Here is a 23,948-nt window from a genome sequence, read left to right as displayed (position 1 = left end):
TGTTATTCCTCCTTTATAACATGATTAGCCCACATAAGCTAAAAGAGCTAAAGTAAGAGATGCGTTGCTAAAGATTGTCAATAGATTTTTGGCCGAATGCCTGCAGACTGAGGAACTCCTTCCTTGAAAGCATTAAGCATGTTTTTTTTCTTTGTTTGTTTTTTAAGTTTAGGTGGTGCACATCCTATAACGTTCAGGTGCTGGTGCATAGTTCAAAAAGATTATGCATACTGGTAGCCTCAAGAACTGGTCTGAGTTCAGCATATAGTAGTTTAAGCACATTCGAGCTAATTAGGATAATCATTAACACAAATGGTACTGGTGGTGGATATCAAGGTATAAAATACCATGGCATCAGTAGTATCACAGCACCATGATCACCTATTTTTGCCAGGTGACCAAATTGACCATAATTTATGGAAAATTGTCAATGCTTAGAATAGATATTTTAGTTTTAACAACATGTTCAAGGAACTTATCATTGCACAGTTTAAAACAAACAATAAAGATGGCTTTATACAATGCATTATCAAGTTAATTTGAAACAATTATCCTGCTCACATTCACTCAAGCAGCTTGTAGCTTTGGCATCATGATCAGCCCAACTGGTTTGGTCCTCTTACGAATCCTACTTCCTCATCTTCTTAGATATAGGCTAATCAAAGGTCAACTTAGTCACCAAATATCTTGTACCCTTTTTCCATAAATGGTACATAAACATTCATCACAGGATAAAGAAAGTAATTTGGAAAACCATTTTTTTTTTCTATTTTCAAGTCCATGGGTCCAAGGGGGAAAAAAAGGTACCTCTGAAAAGTAAGCAGTAGAAATGTCTCATTCTTTCCCAGACCAATGTGCATTCTCTGAGAAGACCAGGACTCATCTGAAAGATAAGAGTAACAGCACACAAGATAAATCAAGTGTTTTTAACAAGGTTTAAAGGAGGAATTAGGCCAATTTAATGTGAACTAAATGCATGCCCAAAGTATAATGGCTCCTCTTGACAACCTGAAAGGTGACTTTAAGAATACCAAGGGCAATCTTTGGTCAGAAAAAAACTGTTGCTAGTATGGACAGGACAAAGTGTTATGAGAATAATTGAACAGCACTAGCACCCTTTCTACTACTACCTGTCTGCAAGCAACATTAAGTACATTGGGTAATCACAGTTAAAGCCGCCGAGGGCTATGGAGTCAGATACCCCGCCTCCTCCTCAAAATGTATTGGAGAAGGTGTGAGGATGAATTGAAAGACTTAGGCGCTTGATTGAGAGACTAGCTACAATGATCATGGCGGCAAAGTGATGCGAGGTTCACACAGAAGGATTTTTATAAAGCATAGAGCATTTTAGACAATCAAAGTGTTGTAAGGTTTTGATGGTAACCCTGCAGTGGCTTTATCGAAACTGCGAAGAAGAAGCTAGTACAGCCCTAACTCCATATAGGTAGCTAGCTGTGTGTGTGGGTGTCGGTTCTCAGCCTACCACGGTGGTTGCTCTCTCACCTTCTCAGGGTCCTTGCCTCATACACAGTCTCGTCCTCGTCACTCTCCATTTGATCCATCTCCATGTTGTTATCATAATTTGAGAGCAGCCCATATTTCTTCCGACTGTGGGTTGTTTTCTTCAGCCTAAACATAATAACAATAGGTCACACACGTAAGTGAAACTCAGATTAACAAATGCGTATATGATCTCTGGTACAACTAGGTTGCTTTCACGCTGACACCTTATCATAGGTAGTGGGTAGTTTGTTTTACTCACCGCACAGCTCTCACGATGAAATACAGCACTCCAAAGATAGTAATTCCAATTAGGACGTATAAGGCCCTTTGAATCATCGAACTATCCACGTTGAAATTCTTAGGAAGACCTCTGTTGTTCGAGTGTGTGGAGTTATGGACACTCGAATTAGTGACATATTTAGGGATGGCAGCGACGAGCGTTGTTGGCGATTTCGGAGTGCCCTGTGACTCTGTGTGTGCGCCCGGCTGTGCAATAGTCGAAAAAGCCCACAGCATCGCTAAGGCAACCCTCAAGAAGACTCCTTGAAATTGCATTTTCGTTGTCGACGTCCACTTGAAATATGCTGTGACACTCGAATCAAAAACGTTCGGCGTCTCAGTCGCGATAAGAAGAAGTTGTCAAAAGTTGTGCTCTTTGTTTTGATAGCTAGCTGGCAAAGCTGAAAGTAAATTAACCAGGAACTTCCAACTTCCCTTAAGTGACGTGTACAGTGTCACTGTTGTTTGCGTCCGGAGGGAACACACTACTTGAAATCTGGGCCGGTAGTTCTCAAATAACCAGTGTTGTTCGTACATATGAATGATTAATGTATGATTGCGCTGTGTGTGTGTGTGTGTGTGTGTGTGTGTGTGTGTGTGTGTGTGTGTGTGTGTGTGTGTGTGTGTGTGTGTAATTGCGTATATATATCATGTGTCTACGTCGGTAATTTCTTTATGGTATGTCTATGTCTGTAATTTGTTGTTTGTGTCTTATGATTGTAATTTGTTTGTAATGTATACGTGTCTTCGTCTGTAATTTGTTTTGTGATATACTGTATGTGTCTGCGTTTGTGGTTTGTCTGAAACATTGTACTCCTTGGCTGCTGTCTTGGACCAGGTCTCTCTTAAAAAATAGATGTTATCTCAATGAGAATAAGGTTAAGTAAATACAAAATAAATGCGCCACATAATCTAATCTCGTATGCGGTCATCACTTTTTTGAAATATTTAGTTCTAAGGTCAGATAACTTGTTTCTCAAAATTAGCCACTAGTAGCCTACTTATAGTACTTCTTCAGACACATCCAAAGTGATTATTTATTTTCGAAGGGTTTTTGGAATATGCAGGTTGTCAAACTGAGATGAGAAGCAGGATTTGCAAAGGTTCGCTTGGTGCCTGCGTGTAATGTACATAGCAGGAATTATTTAAACATGATCGTTAAATATTTTTTCCAGTATTGAGAAGGAAGCAAGTGAAGGGCGGAGGAGATCCTAACAATTGAGAAAGGACTAGAGTAGCAAGTGGCATAACAACTCCACTGTGGGTAGACATGATTGCCCTGTTCAACAGGTGGATAGAAATGCACAGAGGGCCTGTGATGGGGATAGCCTACAACTCCAATGGTTTGAAAGAGAACAAAGACTAAATAAACTCATGAGCAAAGTTAAATCCAGCAATTTACCTCAAATTAAGAATTGATGGGAAATGGAATTAGGAATTGACAAGTAGAAAGCAGAGAAAAGATTTATTGAAGGCACTAGATCCAGAGAAAAGTGAGAGCTGTACAGAACAGAGGTCATTGGGACACAAACATTACATGTTTTTTGTTAGAAACAATTTAATTTCTTTTTCTGTGTGATACAAACTGTTTTTAACTGAAAGGCTCAAGAATGGTCCCAAGCAGTTATCAAAATATACATGTTTCAGATACAAAACCTTAATTGCTTCAGAATAACTACTCTTGTACAAAAACAATTATATACAGCTTTTCATCCCAACCCCATCCCACCCCAGACAATCAATGTCACCTCCCTTAAAGAAAACCTGCCATCTAAAGTGACTGAAGTTATCACTTTAATGTAATGATTTAAAATGCTGTGCAATTTTGCATAATTGGAAAATCCACTGGGTATATGTAATATCATTAACATCAACACATGCTACATATTGATATAAAAAAGAGCCTCATCTTTTATTTCTTTTAACAATCAGGTTTAGATGTCCCCCATCCAAAAAATGCTATTATTCTGCAATTATCAATAGGTTTGCAGTCAACAAATAATCAATTCTTGTGATCAAGGAAACTCAAGTGACGAAACAAATTGGTTGAGCACTTTGGTCCCTTGCCCAAGACAGAAGAGATCTATTATTGCTTTGCACCAGGTCAACACATTGATGAGTCAACTTTCTAGTTTTATTTAAATGTAATTCACATCCCACCCCACAGGAAATGGTGCACAAATGGAATGTCTGAGTATTAAGACTGATAGTTGAAGACAACCTTCATAAAACAAGTCATACCTAAGTGCCAGATCTATACTATAGATCTGATTACAATGTGTCCAGTACCTGGTATCACTGCAGTAACCTGTTATCATTGGAAAAAACTACAAAATGTGTTAATAAATGTTTCATGCACAAATTGCATTCAAAGAAGACCAAAAATTCTTCAGTCTTGTCCAAACTATAATTTTAGATACATGTTGTCTAGACCCCAACTATCCATGGATTTCCATAACAGGGAGACTGAATGCCGCTTTTCACAATGACTGCAGCATTGCACAAGAAAGTATCAGTCCAACACAAAGCTACTTAATCCCTTTGTGAAAAGCATTGTATGCAGAGTGATAGACTAACAAAAGTACTTGATGGAGGTTAATTATTCGGGGCGCATGTAAATCAGAAAGTTATAATTGAAATGACCGTCATTGATCATCATTTCACTTACTGAGAAGCTTCTAAGGCAGGTGTTGAGTTTACTGACTAACTACAATAACTTGCATGAAGGCCTTATTTGGTTGAGCTGTAGTGAATCATAACTTTGTATAAATATACTAAATTGACAGCCACTGTAAGAGGAGGCAAATAAGATAAAAAGCAAACTCATACAAGACACATTGGAAGCCACACTTGTCAGGAAAGTTCCAGCAAAACTTTTTTGCAAAGGCAGAGGTAAAGCAACCACTGACCAAGATCTATGAGCTACAACCAACAGTATAGGAATGATACAAATGTGTATGATATTGGATTGTACAAAAATGATTGCATAAATTGTAAAAAATAAAATGGAACACATACATCCTAAATCTAGATATACAGTAAACAAGACTAGGAATAATAATTAAACCCTGGTACATGGGGTTTATACATTTAAAAAGCTAGATAACGTGCAGTGGACTGGATACTCCGAACTAGCTAGCTGAACATACTTAAAAATAAAAGAAAGAGGGCACTTTAAAATAACAGATGAATAGAAATACCTTCATAATACATGAAAATAGTCAGTCAACCTTGTAATACATTTCATACAAATGATCTGAGTTTATCAACTGTAAACCTGGTCTTTGCAAATGAGTATTGGGGAGGGGAGAAGGCCAGGAAAATGTTTCCTCGTTAAATGCCAAGGTGTCAAATTCAAGGACGTAAGACTTCTGGAGTAAGGCACAGAAAACATTTGAAGGCATAGAGGGCATTACAAGGCATTATACCAACACCTCAGAACCTAGTGGTACTGGACCCTGAGGGCACATGTAATTATCCACAAAATAAAGGCTACATGAGTATCTTGAAAGAGTCCCAGAGACAGGCAAGTGTAAACAACTTATGTCTGTGCACAGAGAGGCCCAAAAATGAATCCATTAACCTGTGACGGCAAGAAAAAAAAAAAAGAAAAAACTAGAAATTGCAAACTAAAAATAGTTTAAACCCCCCCCCCCCCCCCCCAGTAAAATCAGGTGTGAATTGTTTTCCTTATATGGTTTATAGGTTGATTTATATAGATGTGCGTATATAAATATTATAATAGGAATGATGCAAGTGAATTCTATGGTTGAGGGCTACTCTACAACTGAAGAGTTGCTTCCCACAATGTGACAGTTGAGATCAAAAGGGATGACAGTCCATTTTAGACTTCTCCCTCAGATGGTGGATTTGGAGAAGGAGACCCTCAGGTGGTGGTTCTCACCCAGGTCGTGGTTGTGGAACTCAATGAGGGACTCAATGGCCTCCTCCACAGAGCCCATCTGGATCAGAGCCATCTTGCGGTCTTTCCTATAAGTGTCACACATACAGAGTCAGGCATACAATGTGGTCAAATTGGGGCAAGTTTTAAAAAGGGAAGGGGGAAGGAAGGACACAATTACTTACTGGAAGAACTTGAAGGCCTTGACCATGGCACCAGAGCTTGCAAACAACATCTTGAGGTCATCTTCTACCACAGAGGGTCTTTAAGTAAAGAATGACAACAACTGTTAAAGACTGAGAATCAAGCTTAAAAATGTAGACTCAGCGATATGACGTAGCCACAAAATAGCAGGGCAAGAGAGATAACTGGCAGAGATAACTAGCTGAATTCAAGACAATTACCCCACAAGGCTTTCTGTCACACGGCTATGACGTTGCATTGCTCTGTTTGTTGTGTCCAGATGTTCTAAATTGTCTATTTGTGTCAATTCCTACAACTCAAGATTTTCCCTCAATTCAGAAAATCATTACAATTTCCCGCCCACCTTCTGTTTAACAGCACAAGAGCTAGGGCATGCTGTTCTCTGGGAATCACTTGCCTAGTAGTGCAGGGTCAGAGGTCTTATGGTGACGTATTTGACGCGACTGAGACTCAAGGAAGTAAACTGACCTTTTCGAGAGCTGTGATGCAGAGTTAGACAGTATGCATCGTGGATTGTAAATTCCCCTTTAAACAAAAGACATTTAGCAGTATTCTGTTGCATTTTCTTGCTACTCACGGGATGTTGGAGAGGTGCAGGGTAGCTGAGGGGGGGAATATGTTTGAGTAGTTTTTGGAGCCGGGTTTCTTGAAGCGATGTAGAGGAGAGTTGCCGTAGTCCTTGGTCAGGCCCTGGTCTTCATGGCCTTCACGGGGCAGCTGGACGTTGGTGTGTTTTGAAAGGGTGACACGGAGTGCCTTCCCATGGAGCCTCTGCCCATTCAAGTGGCTCATGGCTGTTGGAGGTAAAGGTTAAACAGTGTGAGTATCCTATTCAGAACTTTCATACATGGACTGTTCACCACATCTGCAATAGTCCATTGAGGACATATTTATAAAACCTGCAGTGACAAACAATTCAATGACTAGAATGTAGATTATTCATTTGTTACTGCTGTTTGTTAGTCCTGAACTTGGATGATCCAGTCTTTAGCTTCACGTTTGATGTCTCACTAGGTCAACCGTCAAATCCCCACCAGGACAGTTACCTAGCTGAGCCTGAGTCCCATCACACATCTGGATCAGTGCATTCTCCTTCTTGTTGAACAGGATCTTCACTCTCATCACATCGCCATATACACCTTAAAAATAAGGGGGAAGAGAGGAAGAAACTGTTGAAAACAATAAGTAAAAAAACGGACTGCGCTATACAATCAAGACCATGTTTTTGGGCAGATTTAAGATTTGGTTGATGCCCTTCTAAGCCCCACAGGGTAGCTTGTGTATGCATAAATAACTTCAGTTCACAATCAAGATGCTCCATTTAAAAAAAATGGGGAAGGGGGGAATCTATAGCAATCCATTTTAGCAAGAGTGACTGAAGCCACTGACCAATGCAATGCTGTATCATGGCCACTAGTGGGACAGTGAATAACTACAAGTTCATGGTGAATTTTACACCAACAAGATTAACCCTATAGATGTCCATTCCAATTTTTTAAAGAGCTGCATCGGTAAGTTCGATTCAATAATTCAAATGTACTAGAATTCTCTGAGAAAGGCTGTGGAACTGTAAAATGGCTACACTGGGGCAGAAATGGTGAAGGGAAATTAGGAATTTAAGTAGTTTATAAAAGAGGACATGACTTTCGCATCTACAAAGTGATTCCTCCTTGTGAATCGGTAAATACAATTTTGGAGGGTAAGAGACGCTAAATGGTTAAAAACAGGGACTGCAAGTCAGAAAATTGAGAATAAGGATCAGAAGAAATGTAAAAAGGCTGATTTGGCCTTATATATATATATTCTGCATTCATTATGGGAGTCTTGACTATTAACCAAAAGCAATTGATACAGCGTTCATTGAGGGCATGCAAAACAAAGAAAAATCAAGCATGCAAATTTATTATGAAACTGACTGACAATTCTAAAATGTCATGTAGTGTAGCAAAAAGTTACAGCATCTCACAGAAAGTTACAATTAGAATGACCCAATCTAATAAATTACCCATGTACAACCTGCCATCTTCTCATTTCAACTGCCCCACCCATAGTGCTTGGGGGAATAAAAATATGCCCATACATGAGATGTTGCAATCAGCAGTATCCAATTGTCATATAGTGTGGGACTGAAGAGGCCAACTTCTGCCTAAACGACAGATCAACCCAAATGATATGCTAGTTGCAATATGCTAATGTATATTCGAAACCATTTAGGTTGAAGTTGGCAGTTAAACTCAGCCCATAGATACTATAGAGCATCAACTATAATAGACAAAAAGGGCGCAGCCCTCTACTATATTACATAAATACAGTAGAGCTGCACCCTTCTCTTTTGTTTGTCAAAAGAGACACAGAATTAGGGATTTCTTTCTGAAGGGCACTGAAAATAAGTGGTGTGCGAGAGCAGTGAGACTTCCTGCAATTATAAAGGCGGGAACTAGTCTATCTTTAAACATGGTGACACTCTGAAAATGCTGCAACTTTTTGCCAAGTTTCTCAAAATCGACACACAAAATGTATGAAACCATAACACTCAACTTCTGAAATAAAATGGTTATGGAAAAAAAGAAAAAAAAAGAACAAACAGGTAATAATAAAAAAGGTGCTAATGATAACATACCGAAAAGAATAAAGAGGCATTGGGGCGTAACTCTCTTTTTAAGACAGCAGAGGAAGGCAGCGGAGGGAGGAAGGGACAGGAAAAGATCGGAGGCAGGAGAGTGGAGGTTCAACATATCATCCACAGCGGAGGTAGTTCCACGAAGAATGGCCAAAAAAAAAAAAGGGGTTGGATCATGGGGAGGGTTAATAAATTGGACAATAGAGAAGGGTAGATGTCGACGGGTACATGTTCAGAGATGAGGGTATATTTTCATGTGTTTGTGCATGTTGTGTGTACACATTAAGTTGTGGTGAATAGAAAGAAGATGGGAAGGGAAATACAATGGGGCGTGCAGTCAGTTGGCAAAAAAAATAAAAAGTTTCCAGGTCAAGGTATTAAACAAAAAGGGAGAGAGGGGGAATGGGGAGGGAGAGAAACAAGGAAGAAGGAGGTAAAAAAAAAACAAGGTCAGTATACACAAAGAAATATAAAAGCGTTCCATCCAGTATAGTATGTGCTTTAAAATAGTTTATATCACGGAAAGTGATGACTCAACCTAACCTAGATGCATTTTACACAAAACAAGTAGTTGAGACAATGTGTTTAATAGTTCTGCTGGAAGTGGTTTCATTGTTACATTCCATGCAAATTCAAGCTTTTATGGATATTTATTGGCCTTAAGCTGCACACTTGCATAAACAAAATATAAATATAGAAACATATTGCCTCCAAGGTGAAGACAAATGGCTCTATATGATTGGAATATGGAGGGGGAAAAAAAAAAAGAGTTGTTGAAAAGCAGTTGCCAAAGAGTATTTTAAATATCAACTGAATGTTAATCGCTTCGTCCAGTAAATGTTTATTGGTTCAACAGAATGGTTAACAATCCAACTTCCTATGGCACAAATCATACCATCCATTTGGAATGTATGAGAAGTGCTATGGTATCTACTCCTTGTGAAACAACGTAAGACTGTTGCAGGGATGGGAAAACACTGAGAGAACAGGAGTGAGGAAAAACACTAGGGGAAAAAGAAGCCAGGAGCTCTGCTAAACTGAGCTTATATGCACTCTTGCGGGGGTTGACAGAAAGAAGATGGTATGCTGATCACATAGTGGGCATGTGTCCTAAATAAAAAACAATGTTATCAAGAAATGGATGTTAATCTTGATCTGAGTAGCAGCCTTATCCATTTACCACCCAATTCACTTGGTATACATCATGCATGCCCACTAAGAGAGTTTCTCTTCCCCTCCACACCATTACAAAAGTTTAATTGGTTAAAAGTATAAACTAAAGGGTAAGAGAAAGAGATCGGCACTAACCTCTGGGTTAAGGTTGCTGACCAGCATGACACAGTGGCCTCCAGGAGAGAGGCTGTGGAAGCCCATTCGACTTGCAGCAGCTGCAGCTGCAGCCCCGGGGATGCCCAGAGAGGCCAGGGCTCCAGGAACACCTGGCATTGCAAGACCTGGAGGAGACAAAAAAAACATTACAAAAGCTTAAGAAAGGGTGTAAGCATGTCATGGTGTAGCAAAGCTACATCAAAGCTTGAACAGTACTTGACTGGTACTTCTAAAGGGCTTAGATCCATGAGCAGGGTAGCAGATGACCCATTTCAGGGTGTAGGTCACTTCAGTAGTGGTGGATGAGGCGAGTCTTCACCCTACAAAAGGCAAGTGCCACAGATGTAGACAAGACTTACCTTGCGGAATGGCAAAATGTGGGGGGAAGTGAGCAGCTCCTGCATACGGGTTGGCCGAGATGAGCCCTGGCGCACCTGGAGAGAACATGAATTGATACAAGAGTGAGATTTTTATCCAGGCTGGAAAACCGGTGGTGAAGTAGGAACTGCCAGGGAGGTTGGGATGAAGTCTTACTGAAGGCTGCTGCCATAGCGTGCTGGTGTTCCATGGAAGGCTGGCTGTCACCAGTGGGCAGGTCAGGCCGGGTGTAGTCACGGCTCTTGTCGTTGTTGTACTTCACATTCAGGCTGGTCAGTTTGGAGAAGTTGATGCGGAGAGTGCAGCAGGCGTTGTAGATGTTTTGACCATCTAAAGACTTCACCAAGCAAACAGTAACTATTAGGCTTACCCTATATGGCTCATATCAAGGTATCAAGTATTTGCAATACTTTGTATCTATACTTATTGTTTTCAACAAAATGAAAGTGAGGACTGAGAATTATAAAGATGTTTCTCAAAATGTAGTACATTTTTTTCAAATAGCTAGTATAAACTTTGTTTAATATAGGGGTACAGTTTCTTACACATTGTACTTTGTGATTAACTAGTCTTTGGTTCTGATAAAGACTAATAATTGAACGGTTAAGTCAAAACTAACAAAATGCAAATTGATCGGAAAAGAATCGGTATAAGAAACTAAGCCTGTGTGTTACACAAAGCTTATATTAGCCATTACATTATGACTGCATGCTTCAGAGCCCTGTCAAGAGATGAGAATAATACTGTATTACACAGCATTGACTGGTAGAGGGCACTACTTACCAATTTTGAGTGCTGAGCAGTCAAGCCATCAGAGTACTGCAGTAGGGCCTGGAACTGATTGTTTTTGGTAAATGTGATGATCTTCAGCACTGTGCCAAATTTGGAGAAGATCTGTGAGAGGAGGGCAGGGTCAGGAGGGAATACAGGCTCAGACCTAAAAACTCATACGCCGGTGAGGTATTATCTTGTGTATAGTCGCCAAAATAAAAATGTTTCTACAACTGTTGAAGTAATCTGTATGTATGAATGTATGTGCTGACAAGCTTATCAGAAACCATGATCAAATGTGTGACTCGTGCGAGTGTGAAGATGCTAATCTTGTATCAGCACTACAAACAGGGGACATTGGCATCTTTTGGTCTAGCATCCAATCTTTGCACTTATGGAGGTAGCTGTATGTGTGTGCGCATGTGTGTACCTGATGCAGCACATCCAGGGTGACTGGGTAGAAGAGGTTCTCCACTATGACACGCAGCACAGGGCTGTGACCGCCCATGCCCGAGGCATCCATGCCTGCCATCGGCATGCCACCTGTCTGCACTGCATTCACCGCCTGCAGCGCTGCCTGGGCTCTCTGGAAGAAGGAGAATGGATAGCAAATTAGAAATAGTCAGTCAAAACCCTGGACTAGGACTGCTTGAAAATATTAATGTAAAAGTGGCCGTAACAAAATTAAATAGTTCGCCTAATTGTGATTAGATGGGTGGAAAAAAATTATTGAACTTGTTTTGTCCAAAAGAACCATCTGGAAGTTTATCGATCTAATGAATCGCATACGTCAACACCAACTACGACGGCAGTCTTTAAAAATTACATTCCATTGTGATTACCAATTCAGCTTGTTTGTAAATAAATGGAAACTTTCAAGACTGGTGGCTGTTCCAGAAAGCAGGATTAGAGTAAGTGAGCACACTCAAGTCAACTCAAATTGACTGAACGGTCTTCCCCAGAAAGAGAGCGCAAGGTATAGTTGGATCAAAGACTATGGCAACGCATCCTCCACATCTAACCTGCCCGATTCGAACTTCAGGTTACCAGAAGCCGGATATCTGAAATGATTCAGACATTTCAAAGAGCTTTTCCTGGAGCAGCCCCCTGGTGGCAAGAAGAGGAAACTTCAAGGAGCAAAATATAAACATCTTGGAATGTTCATCTGCACTGTGTTTATGTTCATTTAGCAGGCCAATGAGCAGATAAGACGGAGTTGAGCAATTTGAGGGGGAGTAGATGGTTGCCACAGCTGTGCACCATTGGTTGCCATTGGCATGCAGTCTCCCAGGAAACTGTGTTTAGAAAAGGGGACGGCTTGTTTAGAGGCCACATGGTACACACTCAAACCACAAGATATGCAGGGAAAGGCAAACATTTAGTAAAAGGAAGAGAAGTTCAGCAAACTGCAGTACAAACAGCTGCATTTCAACCAACATGGAGGGCAAAAAACAGTTAATTTTGATTGGCTCAAGTCAGTCATGATGTGTCCAACTGGACTGGTGAATGCTTGTGCAACCACACAACTGCTCTGGCAACGTGTGATTCCAAATGATTCATTCTTACACAGCAATCCGGTTATTGTACAGGTGCAAGGCAGAGTCTATAGCTTTCATGACTTTTTCAAAATACCTGTTTGTGTTTCACTACCATGACATACCAGTCCACTGTGGATTAATACCTTTGAAGCCTTGAACACTAATTGCTCAGTTGCGAGTAAAACAAAACTATCAACATCAAAATGTGCTCCAGCCTCCATACTCACCTTCACCTAATGACTTCACCAGAAGTGAAGGGCTGAGTGGAGTGACATCGCAGCTGAGAAAGACGCATGAAAAAGGACTCACCACTTGGTTTGGGGAGTTGTCCGTCTTGAGCTCCTTGTGGTTAGAGTACTGCATGAAGATAGGGTGGTTGCGGATGACGGGCGTCACTGACGAGTAGTAGCTGACCATAGTCTGGGCCGCATCCTCAGTGTTCATCTCGATGAAGGCCTGGAAGTACAGGAAGGAGGAATGGAAAGGGGGGGGGTGTCATTAATGGAGCAGATCTTATCCTCTCATTAGAACATCTACACTTCACATTGCTCTGGAGGACAGTCTAGTAATAAAGAAGTCAAGTACTCCTACAACTGCAGTAAACGTCGCAGTGACAAACACTGTTACTGGCTTTAATACATTCCTATACTACGTCGGAAAATAAGCACACACTACCTGGTTCTTTCCTTTGAGCATGAGCAGGTTGGTGACTTTCCCGAAGGGCAGGCCCAGGGAGATGACCTCGGCCTCGTTGATGTCGTTGGGGAGCTTGCGCACATGAATGACACGCGACGGGATGCCAGGGCTCCTTATATCACCTTTGAACTTCTTGCTGTCGTTGCCATTGGCTGTGAAGGAGAACACACTTAGGTTTGGGACCTATCATTTTGTACTTATGGACTGCGGTACATGTCAAGAGAGACACACTAACCTGCTGAGCTGGTCATGATATAGGGTCCGTTTGAGATGCAGGTGAAAAGCTCGTCAGATCCTCTCTGCAAACAGACGGTCACGATGATGCATGAAGCATCTAGTGTATTGTGTACTTGACAAATAGAATTTTATGGACAGGAGAATGCAACATCACATGAGCAGTATGCAAAACACATAACATGTATAGGAAGCTATGGATTGAGTAGGTGTATTCTATTCGTAAATAATCTATTCAATAAGTAGAAGATCATCATTGTATGCACTTCGAACAATATCCATTCGGGTAAAGTAAACCACCCTCTTTGACCTCTAAATACAATGGCAAGATGAGTAGACAATGGCACATCTTTGTCACAACAAACAGGTCGCTTTGCCACCCTTTCCCAAGGCCTCCTATTCCAGGTTGACCTGTTTAGTTGAACAGGGGCCAGTGTTGCCCCATTTACAATGGGGACAGGCACAAGGAATAGTAAACTGCTCAGCGACAAAGTTTAAGGGATCCTTCAGCTAGAAGTAGTAGATGACCATATGGAGTGCCCACCTTTGGAAGACAAACACATTGACAAAGGAATGTGTGTATAGAAGGTAACCCATGCAGACTAATAGGGATCCAATGACTGGACTTGCTAACCTCATTATGGCTTAGGAGGTTTGGACCACTCGGGGGGGGGGGGGGGTGCTGACAACTCCCTGCCTCATCCCTGGTGGCCCTACCCCCACTGCCCTTGCATTCTCGTGTGTGTGTATTTAACTTTTTTTTTTTTTTATTGAAATGGCCTACCTGTTTATTAGTTGTTGATGACTTCTTAAAGTAGCCACTTTTTTTGGAACTTTTGTGGCCATTTTTGCTCCGAGCAAAACATTAACATCACACATTAAATTCCAAACCTGGTGGGTGGATGCGTGTCACCCATATCAGCATATGTTGCAGAAGCGAAATGGAGAAAACTGTTTTTGGGTCACCAGGCAGCAGGAATGAGGGGGTGGAGAAGGCAAGGGAAGCAGAAACCCAAGAGTCATGGGCCTGACCATCTATCACCCTCACTGTCTCATCCACCCTGTTGGTGGGAGTACTAGTAGGGGGTTGGGACAGCCCAGATGGTGACTACATGCCCACTCTCCAACATCTACAGATTAAGTCCCTGAAACTCATCTACTTCAGCTTCATTCTGCTTGAAAGCCCCAATATTTAAGGTTAACTGCAGAGGTTTCATTTACTTAGCTTGATAGTATTTTATACCCTACTAGGCCTAGTACCAAATAAAGACACAAGTTAGAGGCAATTTCAGCATGTACGAAAAGCAAGGTTGTGTAGTGACGTATTTTGAATTGTTATTAAAAGCATAAAAGGAGGCTGCACAACAGATGCCTACTGTAACAAAAAGGGGAAACAGACAAAGCTAAGGAAATGATTTACCATCAGCAAGCCTGTTCTTTTTATGTGATCAGCGACAGGAAACAAAAGCCTGCTCTGGTTAACGACCCAAACGCCCTTCCTAAGGCTGAAGACGTCAAAACTCATGCGCTCCACAAGCCACTCCAAATTCCACTGGTGCGGGACTCAATGAAAACCATATGTGAAGGGCAAGGGGAGTCAGTGTGTATAAAGGTCTTTAAAAGAGGTTTAGTAGCAAAAAGCATGCTCTCTAGACTCAGCCATGCTGACAGGCCAAGTCACAGAGCAGGCTTTGTCTGCAACTGCAACATTGTTAATAACAGCCCTCAAGGGTGAGTTGCACTCATTTGGCCTGTCTGTCTCCATTTTGAGCTCTTGATCAAAAAAGAGTTGTGAAGGGCTGAATCACAAACTCAACATCGCAAACCCATCGTTAATATCGGGTGTGTAACACTCAGGCTTACAATTTCTCAACGTGTCGTACATTGCACTCCACTGAGACTAAAAACAGGGTGAATTTTGTTTAAGGGAGGTAGAGAGGCCTACATTGAAAAGAGATTAGAAAAGGTGTGGAGATGGGAAAAAAAAAAAAAAAAGACAAGAAAAGCATGAGACAATGCACTTCAAGAATGGGGCCGTTTCCAGGGGCAGCTTTGAATGTCACTCCCTCACCATGGTAACCCTAGCCGACAGCTCCAGGTGAGCTGCTAAGCCACACCCGCGACTCTTGGCCTGAATACACAAAAGGCTGATTATCTTTCTACAGCCAGGTGTACATTTCTCCAGCAATTACACTAACAAACACAAATGTTTGCGAAACCAGTTATGGCCCCTCTAATAGGCCGGTCACAATATAAACAAAGGAGCCTTTAAGGTGGATGAGCGAGATCTTGTTACTCAACACGTAAATTATTGGAAAACAACTCTATCCTCTGCCTTTAGTAGCCACTCGCTGCACATGAGTTTTAATCCAGTTCATACATGCTGGCTGCCTAGCAACATTGCCAATGGTGACTACAATAATCAAACACAGGCCACTGCTCACCCAGTCCTTTCTGTTTGCCATCATTTCTAAACCACTTTGTAGAGAAAACACATGAACATGCATGTACAAAAAAAGGGGGGCAACATATTTGCATGTCCTGAATAGGTTCCATTCATCCCCTCACTTTTCACCACCCTCTCCAATCTTTGAGGAATGTGTTTGAAAGAGGTCATCTATACTGCCAAGGTAAACAAATCATCTTTGTTTACATATAATGACTTATTCTCCAGCAATAAGTAATAAGAGCAAACCCCCCAGAGGGCATTTAATGATCGAGACAGCAGACTGCACACCTTGAGACTAATTCTTTATACAAACATACTGGGTTTAAGGATTCTTCAGGATTTAATGACAATAAATGCATGGTAGCACCTCCATTATCACAACTAACTAAATCAAAGGAATATAACCTAACCATTCTTCCAAAGTTACAAGATGTTGCAGACAAGGGTAAAGGGACACCACTTTTGTAATTATTGGTATTATCCTTTGCCTCCCAACCCTTTAAAATGCTCACAGGGCCATTATTTGAGGCCAGCAGTTTGTAATGACACACCCTGGGGAGAACAGGAAACAAGAGGCAATTAGAGAATGGAGAAGGGAAAAAACACCAGCATTCCAGTGAACTGCTCCCTTTTTCTGTGAAGATAACCCACAATATAACTCAGTATTCGTAACTACCACCAACTTCAGGGTCGGCTTGTGGTTGCTACATGTCCATCCCATATACGTGGTACCTGTAAGAATAACTCTTTGTGCTCTGGCCCCCTCCCCAAGCTAGGCACATACCACAGCCGATTATCTCTGTGAAAGAGGCCTGAGGAATGCCGTTTCTGTGTGGTAGCCTTTGAAGGCCAATCTGGGAGTACAGTGATGCTGTAGAGTGTAGGCGTGCAACACGCTCCTTTTGGAACACTCGTTCTTGTGTGTTTGCTCACAATCGTATATCACCCATCCTGGAGGGGGCCACGCGACCTCCACTCAACAGCAAGGCCATCAGGTGATTGAGGCAGCACTTCCCTCTGCATATCTGTGTAAAACATATTTATATCCAAAACGCCTTACTCATTAAGCTTCACCATCGAGAAAACCTCTGCTTAAACTGCTCAAATTAGCTTGCCTCAACCAGACTGGAGGGCTCCATCTGTGGTAATGGCTCTGTCATGTTTTTCCAGGTAGGGACTGAATAAGGCTGTGAGTGATGCAGCATTACAAATGGCCAACATTTTGTGGGACAGGAGCTGGTGTGCAAGTACGAGACACAAGTCCCTAAAGAGAGAAGGGTTTGGATTCGTCGGGACACTGGAAGACTGGAATGTACCAAGAGCATTCCCTGCACACTGCCAAAGCCGACCAATAATTACTGTTTCCACAGCAACAGTAATGTTCTCAACACACCAGATTAAAACAATTTGAGAATGTTTAGCTTGGGTTACTGGTCACCATTAAACGAGCAACTAAGAATTATGTGCCTTAATTTCACTTTCTTGTAGCATAGTGAAATTAAAGAAATATAACACAACTAGTTGAACAAAGTTTGTTTGCACATCTTTTAAGTAACTCAAATAAGGCACACAAACTGTAGTTTAAACAGCCAACTACCTTAGCAAAGTGTTAAAGGAACCTGTTGAGCAAGATGGAGTCAATCAACCTTGGCAAACAGTGTTTCCACTGCTCTTCACCTTTACTTTAAGATGAAAACTGGTTGGAGGACTGCCTTCACATAAATGTTACTCTGAATGTTTAAATTTTTTATGCAACAATACTTGGCTTGCCTGTGTGACTGCAAGAATCTGGTTGTGGTACGGTAATGTAGCCCAAGCAACATGGGATACAATTTGTTCTCATCTGATTAGCAACAAAATCTTCCTTTATGAATAACTTGGTATGACCATGTAATTTTCCAATTTGGAATTTAACCCCTGGTCAAAGACCTCCTGTGCTTTGATGTTGAAGAGAGGGGAAAGGAAAAGAGAAAAGGGTGCCTACCTTTGTACCAACTGTAATATCATGGACACTGCTGTGAAGAAAAGAAAAAGGAATGTTAGAAGCAGTAGGGATGAAAAATTAAATGGCAATTTAGGGGCTACACCAGTGTAGTGCAAGAATTCAAGAAAACCAAAAAAGCAGAGAAGGGCAGAGGCAACAGTTGACTAGCTATATTGTCTATCCTACTAGTTGCAGAGAAGTATGAATGCAGACGGTCACTGGTAGAAATTAGGCTATGTAGGTAAGGTTAAATGGGTTAAATTAATTGACAAAATGCATCATGGGACTATTCTCTGAAGTAAATCTAAGCTAGGATCTAGCCTACAAAGAATTATGTTCTTCAGCAGACACGTCACACAAGTCAGAAAAGGTTGAGGTCAGAACAAACCCTTCCTTGCTCAGATGCAAACTTATGTAGGCTCCATAGCACAAAAATAACTGAACTACAAGTCACTTACACCGGTAGAATCTGTCCAGGGCATCAGATTCCAAGTGTAGGACTAGACTTCAGTGCTAGATCACTAGCCCATACATTTGACACAATTAAGAAGTGGAAGGTTACCAAATAGGTCTCCTACTTCCAAATGTATGCACATTTTAAATGCCCATATTAGGAATTGTGAAAGCCAACAAAACATGTCTTATAGGCCATCATTCTACAAGATTCTATGAGTAGGGGAAAACTTGATTGGGTATTTATAATGCAGTTTAGAATATATTTCCTTGTTTTCCTTAGTGCATTTAAAAGCATGATTAGGCAAACAGCACTTTCCCACAACTTGGCCCATGAAAAATGAGTGGCATTCCAGGCCATGGCCCTAACGACACTCAGTTAAAGATTAGGCCTAACCTCCACATCCTGTTTCTCATGAGGTTCATACAGAAAATGCAAGAGCACTCTTACGCATCCCTCCAATTGATATTCCTACTCAGGGGCTGAGAATGGCATTGACCCCATTCCACAGGCCTAACCAGTGTACCAAAAGGCCCAAAATTCAAGGAACAGTTGCACCTCTGCATGATCCATCAGCAATAAATGTAGGTCTATATAGTCATATAAATGGGTTGCCTGTGTGTGGTTTCAAAGATTAAATAAGCAACTATTATTTTCAAATATTAGGCAACTATAAAAATACTTATCTTTATGGCATTTTAGGAATGGGGGTGGGGTGGCAAAACTATTAATGGGCCATCTGGGATTCAAACAACAAAGCAGTCACTTTGCCACTTTTTTGGGTATAAAGCTGAGGGATGGGGCTGGAGAAATATAGGCTACCAACTCTCTGAATGGAAAGGACTGACCATCATTGGGAACAAAGTGATAAGTTTAACCATGTCTTGAAGCTTTAGTGTTTGTTTACAATTACATTGTTTACTAAGAATGGCATGAAACAAGCTTAGGTTATATTTTGGGTTCTGACAAACAGGAATTCCTATGGTCCTACACTACACTAAGTGGAGAAAGTTGGCTTTCACACAACTTCATTGTAAAATGTCGGGCATGTGGAATGCGCATTGGGCACAATCAAATATGTTTTGATATTCACCGAATCCGGTCACTGAAAGTTCTTGTGGTGTCCTGACCAAGGAATTTGGGGTGTATGATTAAATTAAAAGAATTTGCCATCAATCCACACACAATACCCCAGAATGACAAAGTGAAAACAGGTTTGCTATGACACTCTTAAAATTAGCTAAAATGCAAAAATGTCATCAATAAATCAATCAAGTTGAATTGAGTCCATCTTAATGCAAGGATAATAGTTCACGTAATTTTGGAATTAATGTTTTTATAGGGTCTCTGATTTGCATAGGAATCAATTACAGAGTGTGGATCAGGTTGTCATTACAAACTGAGCAAATGGAGAGGAACAAAACTGCTCAGGAATGCAACCCTGAGGCCTGGGGAGACTTACAAAATCTACGAAGTTGAATGGTGGAGAGGAAAAAGCACAGTCGATGGGACAACATAATCACAGTCACTCCACAAAATTGGTCTATAACCAAGTGGCCAAAAATAATCCCTTAATGGAAAATAATTTCTCTCATACCCATAATTGTGTTTGCAACAATGAATTCAAGTGATACAGCAAAGAAAGTGGCTGGAAATGTGTTTATTTGGTTTTACTACAAAGCATTAATTTTGGTGCAAATCCACCACATGCAATGCAGTTTCTGCACCATCTCTCGTGTGAAGAATAGTGGTAGCTGCATCAAGTTATGGGTATGTTTGTCACTAGCAGGGACTGGTTTGTCAGGATCAAGAGAAAATTATGAAATTTGCTGAGTTGGTAGTGACATCCTAATCTACACAGTGTGTAATTGATTCCTATGCAAATCAGATACCCTATAAAAACAAAGATATTAATTCCAAAATTACATGAACTATTATTGTTGCATTAAGATCGACTCAATTCAACTTCAGAGTGACTTGTTGATTACTTTTTTGCATTTTAGCGAATTTTAAGAGCGTCATAGCAAAGGTCTGAATACTTATGTACATAAGGTATTTCTGTATTTCAATTTTAATAAGTTTAGTGAAATTTAGTGAAAAAACCTGTTTTCATTGTCATTCTGGGGTATTGTGTGGATTGATGGCAAATTATTTTAATTCAATCCATTTTAAATTGAGTCTAACAAAATGCGGAAAAAGTGAAGGGGTCTGAATACTTTCCGAAGGCACTGTATGTATGCATGTTCGTATATATATATATATATAAAATTAGGCCTGTGGAATCAATATGTTACCTCCCACTTGAAGTTACAAATTCATATAGATGTTGCGCACCACCAGCACACCGACCCATTAAAATATGCATAACTCAAACCAGTAGGCCCTATCTAAATTGAAATAAGACATTGCATAAGGAACTTACTCTAGTTCAGTGACGTAAGTAGATCCCATAGGATACAAATCAGTCTCTAGACGGCTGGGGGGAGAAATGTGATGTTAGCAAGCCTATGTTCACCATTCGCCAATGAAAAATCCTGAAGTCGTGACCTAGACCTATAGGATAAAGATGTACCCCAATACAAACCCGCCCTAAAATCGACTACAATGTAAGCTGCTAATAGCAATGATACATTGATATCACACATTGAAAAAACTACATCACGTTTCTGTAATGTTAATCCCCGCTGCAGAAATCAACATTTTGTTCCGCATGCATGCTCACTAAGCAAGCCTACAGTTAGCTTCACATCGTTGTAAGACTTCCTAACAGTAAACATGTCACAAACAAATGTAATTAATCAAATACTGGATAGTCTGCTGCCTTAGATCATCTCCATTGTCAAATTGAAACTAAGTGTACACGAGGTAGATGCTTTTTCCACTCTAGTCTAGAATAGTGAACGAACGTTTTTCGCACTGCCACAGGTGGTTCTAATTTTCACAGCAACGGCGATGTTTCTTGGTTGTGCATACAGCAAACACTAGCTTTCAAAGAAGGCATCCATAAAACAAGTGTGAAACAGCTTTAATGGCCGCCTGTTGTGGTTTACTCTACCAATTGATCAGACTAGTTAGCAATAGAGTTACGTTAGTTAAGAAACGGGTACCTTTCTATAAACACAGTATCGATACGCCTCGATATGCTAGCTAGTAACTCATCATAGTACACAGAAACGATTTAGCGAGCTACGATGTTTAAACCAAAAGACACAGTATAACATTAGTAACTTTCACTAATTTACACGAAAGCTGTTATAACATAACAGCCAATTACAAATTCAATGTTTGCTGCATTTAGTTGTTTTCTAGTGCGCATAACTTGTTCCTCGAACTTACCCGTCCATTGCACAACACGGAACTAGCTACAGCTTAGATCGGCAAAACTGTTGCTTGGCCGACTTTTCTTATACCCTTACAAAATGGTGGGGAACAGCGAAGCGCAATGTGATTAGCCGAATAGTGCAACGATTGGGTGAAACATAAAAGTTGTGGGCGTCTGAGACGAAAAGGGGGCGCTGATAGGACAAAGATGCAAGTTGCAAGAGAGGACAGCCTTAAGGCACAAAACCTGTAAGAATTCATGCTGTCACACCGATTCTTGAGGAATGTCTTTTAGCTCAAACTGTCATAGCCCAACAAGTTGTATTAAATACTTTTTTATTTTATTTTATTTCATTTATGTCTTTGTAAATGGTATTGCTTGGAAATATAGAGACAGAACAGTGTTCTATGTGGTCCCAGCCGGGGACCCAGGGCCAAACTGTTGAAATTGCAGATTAATTGGGCCTCAGAAGTTCAAGAAAAACATATCCCTGGGATATACAGACAGACACTCTCCTGACAAATCACAAGTTTGGTTAGGTAGGGCTCAAAATTAAATGGAGGAATCAGGAGGAGGCTCAGAGGAATAACAAAAGCCGGATTTCCTGCATGTGCACGTCCCTCCTGTTGGGCACGGAAACCAATTGTTGAGCAGGCAGTTAGACAGGAGGGAGCATATGTAATTTGTAGGAGGCAACATGCCTGACTTGGGAGACTAGCCACTGCCACTGAGACTAGCCATAAATGTTCACAATAAATTGCCAATGCCAAACTAAGTATCTTATTGAGAGAGTCAAAAAGCACATTTTTGGGGGATTTGAGGGTCTGCTTGAATTTGAGTTACGAGGCTTCTGCAAATTTTGGGGGGAACAAATAGATTTTATGCTATTGCAAACAAATTTAAAGTACAAATCCTCAGGTTTTTTTTTTGGCAAGATGTAGGCCTGATTTGACAAAAAGTGCACTAGGAAGAAATCCTGTCTTTAGAAGAAGAAGTCCTTTCTTTCTTTGCTGGTGTCAATGCTTACCCTCTGTGTCGACACAGCTGCCTGATCAGGCTCTTATCTTGGCGGATGCTGTCGATTAGATTTCAACCTTGTCTGGCATCAAAGCCTACGAGACTCCTTTGATGTTGGAAAGCCTCTGGAGTGCGACAGAGGGAGATCGAGCCCCCTACCACCTGGTCATGAGGCTCCTCACAACTGCCAGATACAGTATCATCAATAGGATCATTATGCTTTCCTCTACCCATGAAAAAAACATTTATCAAATTAAACAATGCCACTGCATTAAGAGATTGAGTAGAGAAATAATATTGTCCCAACAGAATAATCCGGGGATGAACACTGGAAATTAGTGCAATTATGGTGCAGTTAATCTGACTGTTGCTAATTCAGTGTCAAAGGGAATATACCTGCCCTGCTTAAGTAATGGGAGAGTAAAGCATTTGTTCTTCTTTTGGTTCTATACTCCAAAAAAAATGATTTGAAATCAAACAATTGCAATGAGGTTAAAGTATAGATTCTCAGCTTTTATTTATTGGTATTAATGTACATATTGGACAACTTTTTATAGTCCCCTTTGTCCCCATTTCCGGGCACCAAAAGTAATGGGACAGATTCATAGAATGTCCAAATTAAGCACTCATGTTTAGTATTTGGTTGACAATCCTTTGCATGTAATAACTACCTGATGTCTGATGTCTGTTGCCTATTGACCTCATCAGACGCTGGGTATCTTCTCTGGTGATGCTCTGGGTGGCCTGTACTGCAGCCATCTTTCAATTTGTTGTTTATTTTTAGGTCTTTTTGCCTATTATCAGGAAATTAAATGCATGTTCATGTCCTGGATTTGCACCATGCATGTTAAATTTTAAATCTGAAGATTGATTTGGTCAGTCAAGAACTTGGCTCTGGCACTTTTTGGCCCTGAAATAATTCCCTAGTTGCTATGGCAATATGTTTTGGGTCATTGTCTTACTGTATCATGAAGCGCCATCCAATTCGTTTGTAGGCATTTGCTTGTACTCGAGCAGACAAGATGTTTTTATACACATGCCGTCAGAAGTTACATCATCAATGAAGACAAGTTAGCCAGCTCTAGTGGCAGCTATACATGCCCAAACCATAATACCCCCTCCACCATGTGGTACATGATCATATTAATCTTATCTGTCCGCAAGACCTTTTTCAAGACCTCTGCAGGCTTTTTAGGTACTATTTAGCAAACTGTAACCTGGCCATCCTTTTAGAGGATAACTAGTGGTTTGCACCTTGCAGTAAAGCCT

General features: G+C 40.8%; 2 protein-coding genes across 3 annotated transcripts; both read right to left on the bottom strand.

The window, feature by feature from the left end:
- Positions 1–215: 215 nt before the first annotated feature.
- On the bottom strand, positions 216–2,204 carry fam174c (family with sequence similarity 174 member C). Of its 2 annotated transcripts, none has more exons than XM_083672176.1 (3): positions 1,763–2,204; positions 1,484–1,629; positions 216–883 (listed from the first exon to the last, which is right to left on the bottom strand). In XM_083672176.1, the coding sequence occupies exons 1-2, from the start codon at positions 2,056–2,058 to the stop codon at positions 1,500–1,502; spliced, it is 426 nt and encodes a 141-aa protein (XP_083528302.1). In that variant the 5' UTR covers positions 2,059–2,204; the 3' UTR covers positions 216–883; positions 1,484–1,499. The 2 variants fall into 2 exon arrangements, with proteins under 2 accessions (XP_083528302.1, XP_083528301.1); XM_083672175.1 differs by having other exon boundaries at positions 1,504–1,629.
- A 1,028-nt stretch (positions 2,205–3,232) lies between these two features.
- On the bottom strand, positions 3,233–21,739 carry LOC310806172 (polypyrimidine tract-binding protein 1-like). The gene is made up of 16 exons (XM_083672183.1): positions 21,677–21,739; positions 20,763–20,816; positions 17,887–17,917; positions 13,455–13,518; positions 13,199–13,371; positions 12,833–12,979; positions 11,416–11,571; positions 10,998–11,108; positions 10,371–10,551; positions 10,196–10,270; positions 9,816–9,961; positions 8,508–8,541; positions 6,934–7,026; positions 6,465–6,681; positions 5,869–5,946; positions 3,233–5,772 (listed from the first exon to the last, which is right to left on the bottom strand). The coding sequence occupies exons 1-16, from the start codon at positions 21,682–21,684 to the stop codon at positions 5,640–5,642; spliced, it is 1,701 nt and encodes a 566-aa protein (XP_083528309.1). The 5' UTR covers positions 21,685–21,739; the 3' UTR covers positions 3,233–5,639.
- Positions 21,740–23,948: the final 2,209 nt, after the last annotated feature.

The sequence above is a fragment of the Argentina silus genome (genome assembly GCF_951799395.1).
Source record: "Argentina silus genome assembly, chromosome: 6".
Lineage (NCBI taxonomy): Eukaryota > Metazoa > Chordata > Actinopteri > Argentiniformes > Argentinidae > Argentina > Argentina silus.
This window is presented reverse-complemented; position numbering and strand designations above follow the sequence as displayed.